The sequence below is a fragment of the Halichoeres trimaculatus genome, unplaced genomic scaffold (assembly GCF_033239565.1).
Source record: "Halichoeres trimaculatus isolate MK-OKI-2021-1 unplaced genomic scaffold, fHalTri1.1 fHalTri1_scaffold_2, whole genome shotgun sequence".
Classification (NCBI taxonomy): domain Eukaryota; kingdom Metazoa; phylum Chordata; class Actinopteri; order Labriformes; family Labridae; genus Halichoeres; species Halichoeres trimaculatus.
Genome location: NW_027437180.1, coordinates 39451693 through 39469366, shown reverse-complemented (window position 1 = coordinate 39469366; position 17674 = coordinate 39451693). Strand labels below are relative to the sequence as shown.

Here is a 17674-nt window from a genome sequence, read left to right as displayed (position 1 = left end):
ACCAGCTGTTTCACTTCCTGCAGGTGGTAAATGTTTACTCACATCACTGACTCGGTGCTGCTGGACTTAAAGGTGTATTTTCAGAACGGCTGTGGTAGAAACGTGTCTTCTCCCACATAGATGAACCACTACTTGGACTAAAGTATGTGTAACAAAGCTTTACTGCGGTAATAACAGTATTAAAATTCATTTCGTGGCAACATATGATACCGGTGACGGTGATGAAACCAGTATACCGCCCACCCCTACTGGGAACACACTAAGGCTTAAGTATGTCAAATAGGACATGAAATGTGATGTAATCAGCTGCTTTTTGTCTTGTTCATTGTATTTCTCAGGTCATAAACTTAAAGTGGAACCAGACAGTAGAATGAATAAGAAATTGAAGAAAACAAATGTGTCGATAGTTTTGAATCAGTAAGTCACAATCATTTATCTTCTGTTTTATCATTTCTGCACAGTTTGTCCCTCTTCGTTTCCCGTCCCTGTGCTGTTTTCATCGACTGATGGAGCAGTCCAACTAAAACACCCCTCCATCCCCCACCACCTCAACCATTCTTCCTCCTCTGTCTCATCGAGTTGCCGTCGCCCGTCAGCTCCGCCTGGGAGCGAGACAGCCGTGACACAACGAGGTCAAAGGTCAGGGCAGCAACAAGAAGAGAATCCAGCGCCACTGTCAAGGTTGAAAGAAGGGAAACAACAGAGGAGGAGGAGGAGGAAGAGCTCTTTATTTAAATAAATAGGAAGGAAGAAGCACTACTTGTTGGCCCGCTCTCAGGTGAGACGACACGGCTCAAACACTTCAGACGTTTTTTTTTTTTGGCAACAGAAACAAAAGATTTATCTACGAGCTACAGAGAAAACAGTGACGACATCCTCTTCAACATATAAAAATACTATGACGACTCAAAGGCGTTAGAAGCTCAGAATATATTACAATCTGTTAGGCTGTTACTGTGTTGGTGTGCTGCAGGTATTACGACCACGATAATAAACGCTACATTAGTCTGGATCTGACTCGTGACGCCAAACCTCCGACAGGGTCCACCGCTAAAGAAAACATGTTAAAAATTAATACACACAGCTTTATTTTAGTTTCACATCCATATAAATAACCTCGGCGTATATAAAAGCTACATTTTTCCTCGTCCATGTGGCGTCCGTGTGATGCGTTCACTGGCTCTTCTGACAAATCGGAGGAAGCGTTTGATCGGAGCGAGCTCACCACACTGTCCAATAATGAAGCTCATTATCAGGGACAGCGTCCTGTTGTTGGAAGCGTCTGATGGTAACACACACACACACACACACACACACACACACACACAGCACTTCTCTGCTTGTGAGGAACCTGATGAACTCAAAGCCCTGATCCGTCGTGTGGCTGATCTAAAAATGTCTCGAGCGTGTTTCAAAGGATCAAATTTAAAAAGCGTTAAACTAAAAACTAAATCTGTTTTAGTTTGCGCCACATTATCATCAACCCAAACAAAGGAAGGAGGATCAGGGCGGCAGATTATTTCTTAAATTAGAGATAAAGAAATAATCTGGAAAATAGGGAAAAAAATTCTGAGAGAATTTCGACAGATTTCTGTTTTGGAAGAGTCAGAGAATCTTGAAGCTTAAAAAAATTCAGATATGGAAAGTTGAGTTTTGTCATTTAAAGTCAGAATTCTGAAATCAGTGAATGAATTCAGAAAATTAAGTCTAAAATTAATCAGCTAAAGTTGGAATTCTGGGATCACAGTCTGAACTCCATTTAAATTCAAACTCTGAGAGTTAAGTTTATTTTATGAGATTTTAGAAGGAAATCTCAGATTAAAGTCAGAATTTAGTCAATTAAAGTTTAAATCAATTTAAATCTGACTTCTGATATTTAAGTCCCAAATTAATTTAGATTGGTATTATAAGATAACAGTTTGAACTCTTTCAATTTAAGTTGGAATTCTGAGACTAAGGGGCCGTTTACACGGCAACGGTTTTAGGGTGAAACACAAAAGTTTTGTTGTGTTTCAGCCTAGTTTTTACACAGAAACAAGTCCAAAATTAGTCAATTGAAATCGGCATCATAAGATTTCAGTCTGGACTCTTTCAATTTAATTAGAAATCCTGAGACTAAAGAAGGAATTTTTAGATTGAAATCTGAAATTCTGTGATGAGAAACCAAATAAACATCAATTACTTGATTAGTTTAAGGTACAACTCTAAGAGTAAAGTCCAATTAACAACAAGTCTGTTTTCCGTACGTTTTGGCTTTAGATGTTAGATTTTTTCTTTTACTGTCTTTTTTCTTTTTCTTCTTTATAGCTTCATGGATTTTGAGTGACTGATGCTCTGATTGGTTGGCACTTTTAATCTCGTACATGAGACAATGACAGTGAAGATCTATCTATCTATCTATCTATCTATCTATCTATCTATCTATCTATCTATCTATCTATCTATCTATCTGTCTATCTATCTATCTATCTATCTATCTATCTATCTATCTATCTATCTATCTATCTATCTATCTATCTATCTATCTATCTATCTATCTATCTATCTATCTATCCATTAGTTCCTGAGGTTAAATAAGGAAATCTCATATCAAAGTCTGAGATTTTGATTATTAAAACTCATTTTTAATTACTTTAAGTTTGAATTCTAAGTTTCAAGTTCAAGTTGATTAATTAGTAAAGTCATAATTCAGGGATTACAATCTGAACTCAAATTAAATTAGAACTCTGAGAGTAAAGTCAAATCCTTGAGACTTTAGAAGGAAATTTCAGATTAAAGTCTGAATTTAATCATCTAAAGTCTGAAATTCTGAGATGAAAGACAGATTTTCAACCAATTTAATTCTGAATTCTGAGATTTAAGTCCAAAATTAATTTAGATTGGTATTATAAGATAACAGTTTGAACTCTTTCAATTCAAGTTGGAATTCTGAGACTAAGGGGCTGTTTACACGACAACGGTTTTAGGGTGAAACGCAAAAGTTTTGTTGTGTTTCCGCCTCATTTTTACAGGGAAATGTCGTTTCAGCCGACCAAACGCAAACTTTTGAAAACGACCTCTACAGTGGGATTTTTCTGAAACGTAGCTGTGTAAACAGTGAGCCAGCGTTTTCAGTGGAAACGATGATGTCATGCTCCATTTCGCGCGAGCGCATACAACAGTCCAACAGTTCCGTTGTTGGGATGGTGTTGATCTACCGTGTTGAGCTTGTGCTGCTCAATCTGCTGAATCTGTGACTGTCTGTAACTTAATGAGCATCTGTTGCTCCACTTCTGCTCTTAGCATTCACCAACACACCAGATGATTGGCCCAACTCTACTTCAGAGGAGATCTCTCTAAAGCTGCTTCTGGACAAGACAGTTATAGCACCACCTACAGGCCTGGCATGCTTACTGCAGCAATTTCAGTCCCTCAGTGTTTCCGTGTAAACTCAGTTTTTTTTTCCACTGTATTTCAGCGTTGTCAGATGAAAGGTTGTCGTGTAAACGGGGCCTAAAGTCCAATTCCCGAGACTAGAAAAATAACTTCTCAGATTAAAGTCAAAATTTCTGAGATTAAAAACCAATTAAACATCAATTCCGATCTGAATTTTAATTAAAGCGCCACATTAATCAATTAAAGTCAGATTTCTGGGATAACAGCGTAAACTCAGTTTAAGGTAGAGCTTGAAGTGTAAAGTCCAATCCCTAAAGTTATGGAAGGAAATCAGAGATTAAAGTCCCAGATTAATTAATTTAAATTGGAATTCTGGGATTACAGTCTGAACTCTGTCAATTCAAGATACAACTCCAAGATTAAAGTCTGAGGTTATGAGATTAAAAACTACTTTTTAAATTATTCAAGTCTGAATTCTGAGTTTCAAGCTCAAGCTGATCCATTAAAGCTGGAAATCTTGGATTACAGTCTAAACTTTTTCAATTAGAAAAGTCTAATTTCTGAGATTAAAGAAGGGTATTTAAGATTTGAGTCTCAACTCTGACAGAACAGAGCAGAGCAGGGCGGGTTTTAGGAGATGAGGACACAGCGCTGAGTCAGACTTTTCCGTTAGTGTTGTTTTGGCGCCCCCTGTGGAGAAAGTGGTGTAATTCCTCGGTGGTGAAAGACCTCGTGTTGCTGTTAATCTTCAGCGTGGACGACGCAAACGAAAATGACCACGTGATAAACAATCGACATGATTTCTGAAGTTTGTCTTTACTTCCTGTCGCCAGCTGAAACCCCCTCAGAGGAGTTTTGATGACACCATGCTAACAGGGTTTAAGGGTAACTGCGCTGCCCCCTGGTGGCCACAGGAACACACTGATGGGAAAGTTTGAGAGGAATGGTTCATTATTACGTTTTAAATGAACTGTTGGTGTTTGTCAGCCTCAGTGTTCGGTGTTTTCACGTCCAAACGGATCCTCGATGACCTCGTTCTGGTGAGACAGGTCCCCACAAGGACAGAAGTGCATCACACACACACACACACACACACACACACACACACACACACACACACACACACACACACACACACACACACACACACACACACTCGTGTTCCCGACCCCCCTTTTAGTGTAAATGGGAAGAAAGGAGGTCTTGTGAGCCGTGATGGGAACATCTCCTGACGCTCTGCTGTCCTCGCTGAACCCGGTGACCTCTGACCCCTGGCTGAGCGCGGCGGGGCGATGATATTTACAACGGGATGACAGCGTGAACTCAGTGACCGCACATTTCTGGGGCGAGGGGACTTTTTTAGGGATGCAGAAAGAAACTCTCTTAACTTTAACCTGCACACCTCACACGTGGCGCCGCTGCAGGAAGTGACACTCAAACACACCCATGTTCCTTCACCTGCAGCTCTCGCCGCCGCCACACTCGCTGACCTCAGAGCTGCTTTCAGGAAACGCCGTCAGACGATGACACGTGGGCTTCAGACTCACAGTCAGCTCTCCGAAGAGCACAAACATGTAAAACATACAGAACGGTGTGGAGAGGGCGGGATCTCCTGCTGCAGACGATGAAGAGGAGGACGATGAAGATGAGGTTGACTCGTTGATCTCGTGTTGGAGAGGAGGAACTGTCTCATGATACAAAACTGCGTCTGCGCAGGACACGAAACAAACACCAAACGTCTGTTCATCAGTGAGAGTCCCTACAGTGTGTGTACCTCTTTAGCTGGGTGTGTGTGTGTCATGTTGGATGTGTGTGTGTGTGTGTGTGTGTATGTATATGTGTGCCCTGTTCATCGGCAGTGCTACACACACTCCTTGCAGCCACATTCCACAGGTTTCTCCACGTCCTGCGTGAACGAGGTGCCGTCGTCGCACTCGAAGGTGAGCCGCCGGCGTCGGACTCTCAGAGGGGCGCAGCAGGAAGCGGCGGCGGTGGTGGAGGCGGGATCACTTCCTGCCTGGCAGCGACCCCGACACTCCACCCAGGAGAAGGGTTTGGACGTCTGGCAGAGGACGGCGCCGTGCTGAAGTCGGTGGTAGTCTCTGACCGGCTCGCCTCGACACGGGGACTCTGTGGGGGGAGACGGAGGAGGATCAACGAAACATCGAGAAGGTCACAGGTCCATCATCAGCGTTCATTTAGTTATAATTAAAAGATTAATCCAGAAAAGTGTGTGAATGAGTCACAATCAGCTCATGTGACGTCTGAAACGTTTCAGAGCAGTTAAAGCCGAGGATCTTCAACCTGCAGCTCTTTGACTCCTCTGCAGTGGCTCCTTGTAGCTTTAGAAATCTTATCAAAATAAAGAATTGTTATTTTTCTTACAGAGGGTAGTGATGATTAAAGTCACTGACACTAAATAAAATCCTGCGTTAACATTTACAATTAATAAGTTGAGTAATACTATTAATATATGTTTTCAATTTTGAATTTTCTTCAAGTACTTTTAAATTAAAAAAAAGACAAAAATCCATTGTTCTGAAAAATTCAAAAAATTAAATTATTTGCAAAACTTTACATTTTTTTTACTATCTATAATTTATAGAATTTTCATCTTTTTTGAAATTTCAAAAATTTGCAAAATGACAAAAAATGAATTATTGAAAATTTTACAATTACACAAAAAAATTAAAATTGCACATTTCTTCAAAATTTCTACATTTTTTAAAATGTGCAAATTTATCTTGATTACAAAAATCCTTAAAATTTGAATTCCTTTCAAAAAAATTTCATTTTTTTTTCTACTTTAAACTTAATCAACTTTACTTTCAAATTTCATTGTTAAAGCGTTTGCAGTTTTTCAAAGTTTTGTTATTTCTAATTTACTTTTTTTCTAAATTTAGCTATTTAACTTTTTTGAGTTTTTTGGGGAATTCTCAAAGTGTTGTAAAATATCTATTAATTGAACTTTTACCTTTTTAAAAAAAAAAATCTATTAAATTTAATTTTAAAAACATTTTAAGTTTTTTTTTAATCTCGTGCATTTTTTTGTAATTTCTACGAAAAAAAATGAATTTTTGCAATTTTGTATATTTTCTAAATTTTTTTATTTTTTATGAATTTTTTTGTAATATTTTTTAAATATTTCAATTTTATTTGTGTTTTTGCATTAAATAAAATGTTTCAATTATATATATATATATATATATATATATATATATATATTTTTTTTTTTTTCAAAATTTTGCTTTGATTAATTTTTGCATATCTAATAAAAATAAAGAAAGATTTCACTTGTTCAATTTTTTAAACTCGTTCAAAGACTCCTCTTTTCATTATTCACTGCAATCTAACTCTGTTTAGAATTTTATCCACTTTTTTGTCTTTATTGTGAAGATAAAGTAGATTTTGTGGCTCCTGAATGACTTTAATCCAGGTGAGCTGAGGGAAAAATGCTCCTATGACAGTAAAGTTTGCAGAGTCCTGGGTTAAAGTGTTGCTCTTCTCTTCTCACCGATATCACAGCTCTCTCCGGTGAACCCCGGCTCACACACACACTTCTCTCCCTCCACTGTCTGCTGACACCGGCCGTGCAAACACTGCACACCCCGACACACACCCAGCGGCTCCTCCTTCAGGCTGCACAGCGCGCCGCTGTACCCGTCCTCGCAGTCACAGCGATACGACTCAGCGTCTAACACCACGCACACGCCCTTCACACACCTGTGTTTGCAGAGAAAGCACGCAGTGAGGAGGACACACTCCATAACAAAGCTCATTGTTCTCAGGTGGTTCGTGAACTCACTTGCTGCCCTCACAGGGGCTCAAACTGCTCATGGAGGTGGCCACATCCCCTCCAGTAAGGCCTCCTGTCATTGGCTGGTCACAGTGTTGGCCCGTCCACCCCGGCTGGCAATGACACTGAGGACCCTGGGAGAGGAAACAGAAAGGTTTGGATGTGGATAGATAAAAAGCTGCTCCAGCCCCTCGTGGTCAGCGTTAATGAACAGTCATGTTCAGCAGAAAGAGGTTTTTGCTCCAGATAAATGAAGTCAAGAAAAGTCAAGGTGAGCTCAGTGAGGAGAGTTTCCTTCAGCATCCAGAGACACTCACACACTGGGACTGGAGACTCTGACATCATAGAGTTCTGGGAACATTCTAGAATCCTCGAAACAATCTATAGTTTTGGCAACAATCCAGAATTCTGAAACAGTTCCACAACTGTGGTGTCATTAATGTATTCAATGATAATTCGAGAATTCTCCCAGTGTTCTAGAGTCTTGGTGACATCAGAGAATTCTTGGGTCACTCAATAACTACAGTACTATTCTAGAAATCAAGCAACATTTTAGAATTCTGGTTCCGATTCTTGGAACATTGAGAATCCTGAAAAAAATTCCACAATTCCTGTAACAGTTTCAAATTCTGAAGGTGTTCCACAATTCTGCTATCATCGAGGATCATTTTAATATCATATTTTTTCCTCAGTTTTAGAAATTCTGCTGAAATTCTAGAATTTTTCTCGCGTTCTAGCATTCTGGCGGTATTCCAAACCTTTTGGTGGGTTTCAAAAAATCCTAAATCTATTTTAGAATTCTGAAGATGTTCTTGAAATTAAGCAACATTCTTTAATTCTTTTAACATTTCAGAACGATGAAATGGTTCCAGAGCTGGTGTCATTTGGGAACAATACTGGCATTCTAAAATTTTGGTAACATTCTAGAATTCTTGTAGCAAAATCAAGCAATGTTCTTTATTTTGGTGACATTCCAGAATTCTGAAACATTCCTTAAATCTTGTGTCTTTTGGGAATTGTATGAGAAATCTAGAATTCTGGCAACAATCTCAAATCTTACTTTGACTTTCGAGAATTCTGGGTTCACTGAAGAATTATGTTGCTTTTCTAGAAATTAGGCAACATTCTACAAGTTAACATTTTCTGAGCTCTGAAACTGTTCCATAATTTTTATCATTTAAGAATTACATTGATATTCCAGAGTTTTGTTTTGTTTATGCAATTCTAGAATTCTCCTTGAACTCTTTAATCTGAGTGACATTCCAGAACTGTGGTGGCCTTCAAATAAATCCTCGAAATGTTTTAGAATTCTGGTGACGTTCTAGAAATCAACAACATTTTGGAATTCTGGAATGTTTCTGTAATTCTTTTGTCATTCAAGAATAAAATTCAAGACATCCTAAAATTTTGGTATCATTCTAGAATCCTGGTGACTTTCAAAAATCAGGAAGTGGTCTGGCAAAACCAAACTGGAAGCCAAACAAGCATCTGAGGCCTGAACCACACGTATATGGATATATTCCTAAACGTGCATTTTTCTGTCCGATTGGGCCTCTCAACCACACGAACACGGAGATTTCACCCACGTTAAAGGAGATTTTTAAAAACGGATAAAAAAGTGAAGAAATAAAAAAATATCCGGTTGAGTGGATCCGTGTAGTGGTGTTAAACGGAGCTGGTGTTGACGCAATGACGTCAAGCGCCCAGCAACAAGTCACTGGCTGTGTCAGAAATGGCATACTAACATACTACATACTACATGGTCGTTGTGTATATACTGTATACTACATACTATAAGTATGATTAGAGTGCCAACCGTTTACACTGTAGTATACAACTCTGTTTCCCATGATGCATCACAAAACTTCAGACGACAAAAATTGGAAGCGCACATAAGTCTATGGAAGCACACCAGGCTATCAAATATCTCTGTTGATTCGCCACATTTGAAAGTTTTAAGAACATTTTAGGCGAGAAAGTCATCACGTAGAAAACCAAAATGTGGTCATTTGGGCCACAAAACGCACGGATACAAATTTAATTTTACATTTCGGACATTCTGTTAAGAGCGCCAATATGCTATCGGAGAAACTTCCGGTCCGCTCCAAAACAAGAGCTCAATTTACAAAAGTGTTAAAGAACTTAAAGGAGATAATAAAAGATGCTTTTATTTTGAAAACGGGAAGTTTGCTAGTGGATGATTTTTAGCTAACACCGGTCTCAAGACGAATTCATCACTCTTCAAAAAATTAAAAAATGTTTACTGCTCGCAGACACCGAAGACGATCCGTCCGTCGCCTCAGGCACTTTATTTCTTTGTACTTACGTTTAGGTTTCCCTGTAGAGCTAAGTCCATTTTAGTTGCTTCTCATCTTGTCATCTCATTCTGTATTTACGTTTATAAATACGGGGCTCGCAATGCATTATGGGGCGTGTCAGTGCGACTAGTATGCCCACCTCCCATACTTACAATTTTTACAGATATAGTATACATCCGGGTATTTCTCGCGCACACAATCTTTTCATACTATTTAATGTGAACGCACTACATACTATTTTTGACGTCACACTTAGTATGAGTAGTACGTTAGTATGTCATTTCGGACACAGCCACTGTGTTTGACTGCGCATGCTCATAACGTTCTTCCTCTATGGCTTTCACATTTTGCTAACCTGCCACTTATTGGTCAGGCATGGCATTGCAGGCTTCAGAAGCGATCGTTTTCAGTTTGGCCTCTTCGTATGGACAGAGATTTTTCTGTGGTGTGGACGGAGATTTTTTTTTTAAACGAGGGAAAAGATATCAGATCAAAAAAATCAAAAAAGACTCAGGCCTGTGGTTCAGGCCTGAGTCAACAGCCTCACAGCTGCAAAGAGGTGGTACAGTCCCAGTCTCAGTTTCACAGTTTCATTTACAGTGAAGAGAGGACTGTGAGCTGCAGCTTTGACAGGTCAGACTGCAGAAAGAAAGACCTCCATCACTGGGACAGAGGCAGAAGAAGAACCAGAGGCTGGACCATCAGACCCCACCAATGGACTCCTGGAGACAGGAAGATGGAGCAATGGACTAAAGAATAGAAATATTTACTTCATCATCAGGATTTCTGTACGCCAAGATGCTGAGCCCAAACATCAGACCAAGTCCTGACAGAACGGCTCCTGGAGACTAAAGAAGAACTTCTGACCGGTAGTGTCATCGGTCTTTACCTCTGCAGCATCAGGCTGACAGACGCCGTGCAGACAGTAGAGCTTCCTGCAGGCCTGACAGCCCGGCACCACCCCGGGCTTCATGTGGCTGCGGGTGAAGTCCTGCAGCTCGTGGTTGATGTAGAGGTTCTTGATGCAGCCGTGGAAACTGGACGTGTTGAGGGTCTGCGAGGAGAGACCCAGAGAGGACGGCATCACCTCCTCCGGCATACCTACAGAGACGGAGGAGACATTTCAGGAAACTCCTCCAGGTGAGAAATGTTTCATCAGTCAGACTTTCATCACAATATTTAATCTGACCTCCAACGTAAAGAGGAGCGTCTCCTGTCGCCGTCTGGCTCCGCCCCTGGCTGTCCAGGGTCATCGGCTCCCCGCCGTCCACGGACAGATTGACCATGCGGTTAAAGGTGACCAGCTCCACTGTGTGAAACTGCCCGTCGTTCACCGTTTCAGCGCTGCGAACAGCAAAGTTACACTTTTATAGACTGTGTGAGGACTGTTGTGTTTGTGTTGATCACAGTGACACCTGTGGTCAGAGTTGGTGGTGGTTTTTACGGGATGATCAAATCAAACTAAAGCTCCTGTGAGGAGTTTTTCTCGGCTGTTATCAGCGCTGATTGGACAAACCGGACCATCAGAATCAGGCTGACAGCTTTAGTATTTTAATCTTTGACGCTTGAATCTGATGCGAGGAAACATTTGGACTTATAGGACTCTTTCCGACAGCTTGAGTTTTGTGATGTTTGTGATCCACTTGTACCTCCCCCTGATCTCTCCATCCTTTGCTCCCGCTCTCAGTCGCCTCCTCGCTGCAGCTGCTTCTCATATAAATAGCCTCACTTAGTCTAAGCGTGTGTGTGTGATTGTAGGTGTGTGTTTGTGAGTGTGACGGCCACGGTCGATCCTCAACAGCGAACCCTCCAAACATTTAAACCCTCGACACCCGATGAAGTGGGCACTCTGCCTCGAGTGTCCTCGGTCCGCGCCTGTGTTTAATCCGTCCACGTTCCCAGACCCGGCAGGACTCTCTCCAGGCGGCCGCACACACCAGACATGCACACACTTGGCGCCGGCGTTGCTTGGCTACAGCCGGCTGAGAGGCTGCTGAGGGCCTGGCGGGAGTCTGCAGGATCGCTCGGCACAAGCAACACTCAGAGATTTGAGATGTGCTGATGAGACGGACTCATCAGGGTGGAGGGTTGTTAAAAATGTGGAGCTGGTGGAGCGCTCATAGTTTAATCCCTGCAGAGATCAACCTTTAGTCAAACTCTCACCTGCTGGCTCTGAAACACCTGAGTACAGGACTCATCTTCACACAACTGTTTACTCAAAGGGTTTAATTTGGGTTCATTTCAAGCAGGAACACAAATTCAAAGGTTACCTAACCAAATAAAATCATTTTATCGCTTTTGTTGTTTTTATCTTAGACCAACAGTCTTCAACCCGCAGCTCTTTGACTCCTTTACAGTGGCTCCTTGTAGCTTTAAGCAAAATATAATTGAAATAAAGAATTTTTATTTTTCTTAGAGAGCATACAGAACTAAATCTTCATCCCATCTGTCAATAAAGCCTGCCACCGCTCTACTTCACCTCCTACAACATCAACAGCCCACCAACTTTCCATGCACCTGTGGCTAACCTCAAGTTTTACAGCCCTGGGAAGATAACTACATCTACAAAAAGACTCATCTGGAAGAAAATACTGATTTTAATTCTGTGTGAATGGATTCAGTTGACTGAGAACTTTTCTGCTTAATGTACACACTTGATATGTGTCCAGACATAATAGCAAAAGTAGTAAGTTGAGCTATATAATAATAAATCTTATGAATTTCAAGAATCCTTTCAAAAGATTCGAAATATTAGCATTTATTAAATTTCAGTTATTTTGGAAATATTTCAAAAAATATTGAAAAATTTGCAAAATATCCTTTTTTTCATTCCAAAATTTGAAAAAAAAAAAAAATTAAAAAATGGCAAACTTACAAAAAAAAATCATATTTGAAGTTTTTTGAAAAAAAAAAATAAATAAATAAATTTGGAAACTTTAATTTTTTGCAATTTAATGCAAGTTTTGGATTTTTTTTATTTCTATTTTTTTTAGAATTATGATATTCATTTCTCAATTTTTGAATTTTTTAATAACTTTTACAAAAAAATGTGATTTTTTAAAAAATTATCTTTCCTTATTGTTATTTTTTAATGTTTTATTTTTTTGGTGTTATAATAAATATTCTTATTATTTTCTTTAATGGTGAATATTTTGTTTTTTTTAATCTAGTTTGTTAGCTTTTCACTACTCTTTTTCATTTATTACTTATTTAAATGTCCCTTTTTCTTATCTACATTTACATATAAATACTGTTAAACTCGTAACAAAAAAAAAACAATAAAAAGAGCGTGGGAAAAAAAACAAATTAGAAAAAATAGAATTTTTTTTAGCATTTATATTTTTAAAATATTTTGAAAAAGCATTCAAAATGAAAAACTAAGACATCACATGTACAATTTCATAAATTAAAAAACTTCTCAATCAGATAATACTTCACTAGATTTTATGATTTATAAATTTCTCTACACTTTACAGTCGTTCTTAGAAGAGCGCAACTGTTTGAGGACTTCATTCAGAGAGCACTCAGGAAATGGAGCGCTGTGCTCTGATGGGAGTAAGGAATCTTTTTTTATTTATTTCGCAAATGAACTGAATGATTTTGGATTAAGGTGTGACTCCTGTGACACAACAGGTTACAGTGAATGTGTGTGTTTGTGTGTGTCTGTGTGTGTACCTGTAGATAGCTGTGGCCGGCTGGTTTCCAGGATCGTACGTGACTCTGACGTGACCCTGATGAAGCTCCACAGCGATTGGCTCGTTGTCTCCGTTGTAGAGCAGGATACCGTTATCCTCTGCTGTCGACACCTGAAACACACACATTATCAATGTGTGTGTGTCTGAGTCTTACAGGTGTGTGTATGTATGTGTCTGTGTGTGTGTGTGCTCACCTGCAGCGAGATGTTTGCTTGAGGCCAGTTCTTCACGTCCTGCAGCTGAACGTACGAGTCTCGGTCCACGAAGTTGACGCTGACCAGTTTCTCACAGCTCTGACCCTCGAAGCCCGGGAGACACTGACAGACCGCGGCGCCCGTTTTCTCCACACAGAGGGCGCCGTTCTGACACTGCGCCAGCTGGCAGGGCGACGGGGGAGGAAGCGCCGCTTCACAGAACTCACCGCTGAGAGAGACAGACGCTCTTATTGCTCACACCCTCACCCGATATGAAACGTGTTTCTTCCCCGAGTCCCTCGAGTCATCTCTGCTCCCCAGTGCTCCCAGTTTGCCTTACCTGTATCCCTGAGGACACACACAGCTGTATCCGTCCAGATGGTCCACACACTGAGCGCCGTTCTGACAGCGATGATCCGTACATTCGTTATAATCTATGCCGCAGTCTGGCCCCACCCAGCCGGGGATACACACACACCTGGAGCACAAACACACACACATGGAGCAGGATTTAGGGAGTCAACACACACACACACACACTCACCTCAGCAACATTTATCTCTGTAACTGTGCTGAGTCTGGCACTGATAACGTGTGTGTGTGTTTGAGTGTGTGTGTGTGTGTGTGTGTTTATCACCTGGGGCCTGTAGGAGTGCTGATGCAGGTGGACTGATGCTGACAGGGGTTTCTACCTGGAGCACACACGTCCTCCTCTTCCTCACACAACAGACCTGACACACAGGAAGGAAAGAGTGAAGTATTTTCATCAACGATCAAACAAAACAAATTAAAAACTGTGACTTTAAATGATGCAGAGTGAAAGGTTAGCGTCTCCTGATCAAATGATGGGTGTAATCTGAAGATGTGTGAAGAGACCTGACGGTGCTGCTGGTGCCTTTCTGTACCTGTGTAGTTTGGAGGACACAAACAGGTGTAGTTGCCCACTCCATCCACACAGGTGGCGCCGTTCTCACAGCCATGATCCTGACAATCGTCCACGTTTACCTCGCAGAACGTTCCATGGAATCCGAAGGTGCATGCACAGCTGGAAAATTCACAGGTTATGAAACTGAAACAAGACCCTGAAAGTGACACGATTACTCTCGTTATCCTCAAAGTGATGTCAAGCTAGCGAGTCCATTCCCAAACTGCAGGGGGCAGTGTACCGCAGATGCATGTCTACCACAGCTTTAAGCTAGAGAAGAAGATGTTGACACTGTTGGCAACATTTTTTCTACTAACTCCTCTCCCCTGCTGAGTTTGGCCACAATTTGACACCAGGAATTGTTCATCACACGGTTACCATGGTGACCTCTGTGGGATCAATCACATCAATGCCACGACTTTTGTATTTTGGACCTTAGGAGCTGTGATTAGCCCTGTTTCCACCAAGCGGTTCAGTTTGGTATGTTTTGGTACGGCACGCATTTTGTGGCTTTTTCTTCCACTAAGACAAGGACAGGTCCCAAAAATTACCAACCCATACCGTCCCACTTTTTGGTTCCCTTCTAGTGGGGTGACAGATATACTGATCAGACCCCAGGAGGTGGAGCAAATGAGAAGTATTTTGAATTTATGTAATTACTGGGGCGATATCTTATTTTTTTTTTTTTATAAATTTGAAAACATACCAAAAATTTTGAAATTGAAAGAAATTTGCAAAACTTTCAAACAATTTTATTTTCTAATTGCCTAGCATTTTTTTAAATTTTGAAATAAAAAAAAGGTCAAAAAATTAGAAATGTTACAATGTAAAAATTGCCTAAGAAAAAAAAACTTTGCAAAAAAATGTAAAATATATGTGTGTGTATATATATATGTAAAAAAAATGCAATTTGCAAAAATCTAAAAATTCAATGTTTTTAAATTTTTTGAAAACATTTTTTTAAATTTTAAAAATAAAAAAAAATCCAAAATTAAAATTATTTGAAAAAAAATCACAAAAAAAACATTTTAAACAATTACATTAAAAATAAAGTGAAATGAAATGAAATTGATATAATTTATTCATTAGTAGTATGTTCATCATTATTTACTCATAATTTTTTTTTTGTTTGCTTCTTACCACATATCAATAATGTATATTGAGCCGGCACGTTGTCAGTTAAATGAATCCATTTACACAGAATTAAAATCTGCATTTTCTTCCAGATTTGTGTAGTATATATATGTAATAAAAAGTAGATGAAAAAAAAGGACATTCAACTAAATAAATAAATCAATTAATAAAAAAGAAGTGAAAAGCTAAGGAACTAAAAAGGATTTTATAAAGCAAATTATTAACCATTAATGAAAATAATAAGAATATTTATTATAACACCAAAGAAAAAAACATAAAAAAATGATAAAGAAAAAATAGCGAAATTTTCAATTTTTTGCAAAAGTTAAAAAATGCAAAAAATGCAAAAAATTCTAACAAAACATTAGAATAAAAAAAATTCCAAAGCTTGCAGAAAATTGCAAAAAAATTGAAATGTTCAAATTAAGCATTTTTTTTAAATAGATATTTTGAAAAAATTAAATATGACATTTTATGTTATTTTGTTGTTTTTCTATTTTTGGAAAAAATGAATATTTTGCAAATTTTTCAAATTTCATTTTTTTTAAATAATTCAAATTTAAGAAAATGCTAAAATTTCTAATACTTTGAAAGGATTCTTGAAATTCATATAAGAATCATTATATGGCTCAACTTATTACTTCTGCTATTTGCTTATGTCTGGCCATATATCAAGCCCGTATATTAACACAGCACGTTGTCAGTTAAATGAATCCATCCTCACAGAATTAAACTCAGTATTTTCTTCCAGATGAGTCTTTTTGTAGATGTAGTTATCTTCCCAGGGCTGTAAAACTTGAGGTTAGCCACAGGTGCATGGAAAGTTGGTGGGCTGTTGATGTTGTAGGAGGTGAAGTAGATTTAGTTCAACTAAATGTTAACGCAGGATTTTCTTTAGTGACAGTGTCTTTAATCATCAATACCCTCTGTAAGAAAAATAACAATTCTTTATTTCAATAATATTTATTTAAAGCTACAAGGAGCCACTGCAAAGGGGTCAAAGAGCCGCATGTTGAAGACTCCTGCCTTATAGAATAATGAATATAAGACATTTTAAGGCCTTACTTTTAGATACATTAATTTATTCCTTTATAAGACTTTTTAAAGGATCTGTGGACACCCTGACTATGTAGCTGACGCAGCTATCGGTGTCTGGTTTGCACGCCACCTACCAAGAGGGGCACTGTTTTCTGTGGATACACCAACAGAATCAGGCTTTACTGATCCAGCCCGTACCAAACTGTACCAATCCGTACCGGACCACTTGGTGGAAACGAAGCTGAAGTGTCTCTGGAAGTCCTCCTGGTTTAGTTTGATATATGTGATAATCTCCTCATCAGATCAGGATTTTATGACGACCTAAAGCTGTTTACAGACCGAGCTCTGCGCAGTGTGTCTGTTACCTGAACCCTCTGGTCTGCTCGTCACTGAGGCACAGTCCTCCGTTAGTGCAGGGATTACTGACACAGGCATCCACTGGAGTCTCACAGTGTTTACCCTGAAAGGTCACGCACAAGCACAAACACACACAGAAGCATTAAAAATGGAGCATATTTTTGAGGAGCAGCGCAAATGTTGGGAGTAATTTGACGGGATTATCAGAGACAGATGTGTGCACGAATAATCACCAACGACACGCAAACATGAAAAAAGTGGATTTCCAAACGTTCAGCTTGAGGTTTTTAACGGATTGATCTGAGTCTGCGGGGAGATGGCTTTTGATTGGATGTAACAAGGTGCAGCAAAAACAGATTAAGTTCATCACGCAAGCCTCTCTGCAGCTCACACAAACACACACATGAAGAGTTTCTCACCGTGAAGCCGGACTTGCAGGTACAGGTGAACTGTTGCGTGTGGTCGACTTGACAGACGCCCTGGTTCTGGCAGGGGGAGGACACACACGGGCTGCATTTGGCCTGGACAGACGCTTCTACTGGACCTGACAACACACACACACACACATCAGTCAGAGGTTTGACCTTTATGCAGTTAAAAGTTAATAATTTTCTTATTTTCTTCTGTGAATGAAAAAGAAAGCTGTGGAATCGAGTCCAAAAAAAGCACCATCCTCTTTCCAAACATTAATTAGAGACAGCGTTTCACAGCAGCTTTTAAAGTGTTTGAACACAAACGTTTAAAAATTCAACAGTTAGCGCCTGCGATGATACACACAGGGTCTGATTAAGGCGTCACCAAAAGGAAACTCACACCGTCTTCACACTTCCGAGGAGAGAGCC

General features: G+C 39.6%; 1 protein-coding gene across 2 annotated transcripts in view; it reads right to left on the bottom strand.

The window, feature by feature from the left end:
* Positions 1-1847: 1847 nt before the first annotated feature.
* Positions 1848-17674, bottom strand: part of slit1b (slit homolog 1b (Drosophila)) — an 88919-nt gene continuing 73092 nt past the window's right edge. For both annotated transcript variants that reach the window (XM_074688516.1, XM_074688524.1), the window contains exons 28-39: positions 17252-17376; positions 16841-16935; positions 14284-14423; positions 14016-14109; positions 13719-13856; positions 13379-13607; positions 13165-13295; positions 10679-10833; positions 10379-10590; positions 7181-7305; positions 6890-7098; positions 1848-5505 (exon numbers count right to left, since the gene is read on the bottom strand). In XM_074688516.1, the coding sequence (XP_074544617.1) occupies positions 5237-5505; positions 6890-7098; positions 7181-7305; positions 10379-10590; positions 10679-10833; positions 13165-13295; positions 13379-13607; positions 13719-13856; positions 14016-14109; positions 14284-14423; positions 16841-16935; positions 17252-17376 (1922 nt within the window). In that variant the 3' untranslated portion in view covers positions 1848-5236. The remainder of the gene's footprint in view (positions 5506-6889; positions 7099-7180; positions 7306-10378; positions 10591-10678; positions 10834-13164; positions 13296-13378; positions 13608-13718; positions 13857-14015; positions 14110-14283; positions 14424-16840; positions 16936-17251; positions 17377-17674) is intronic.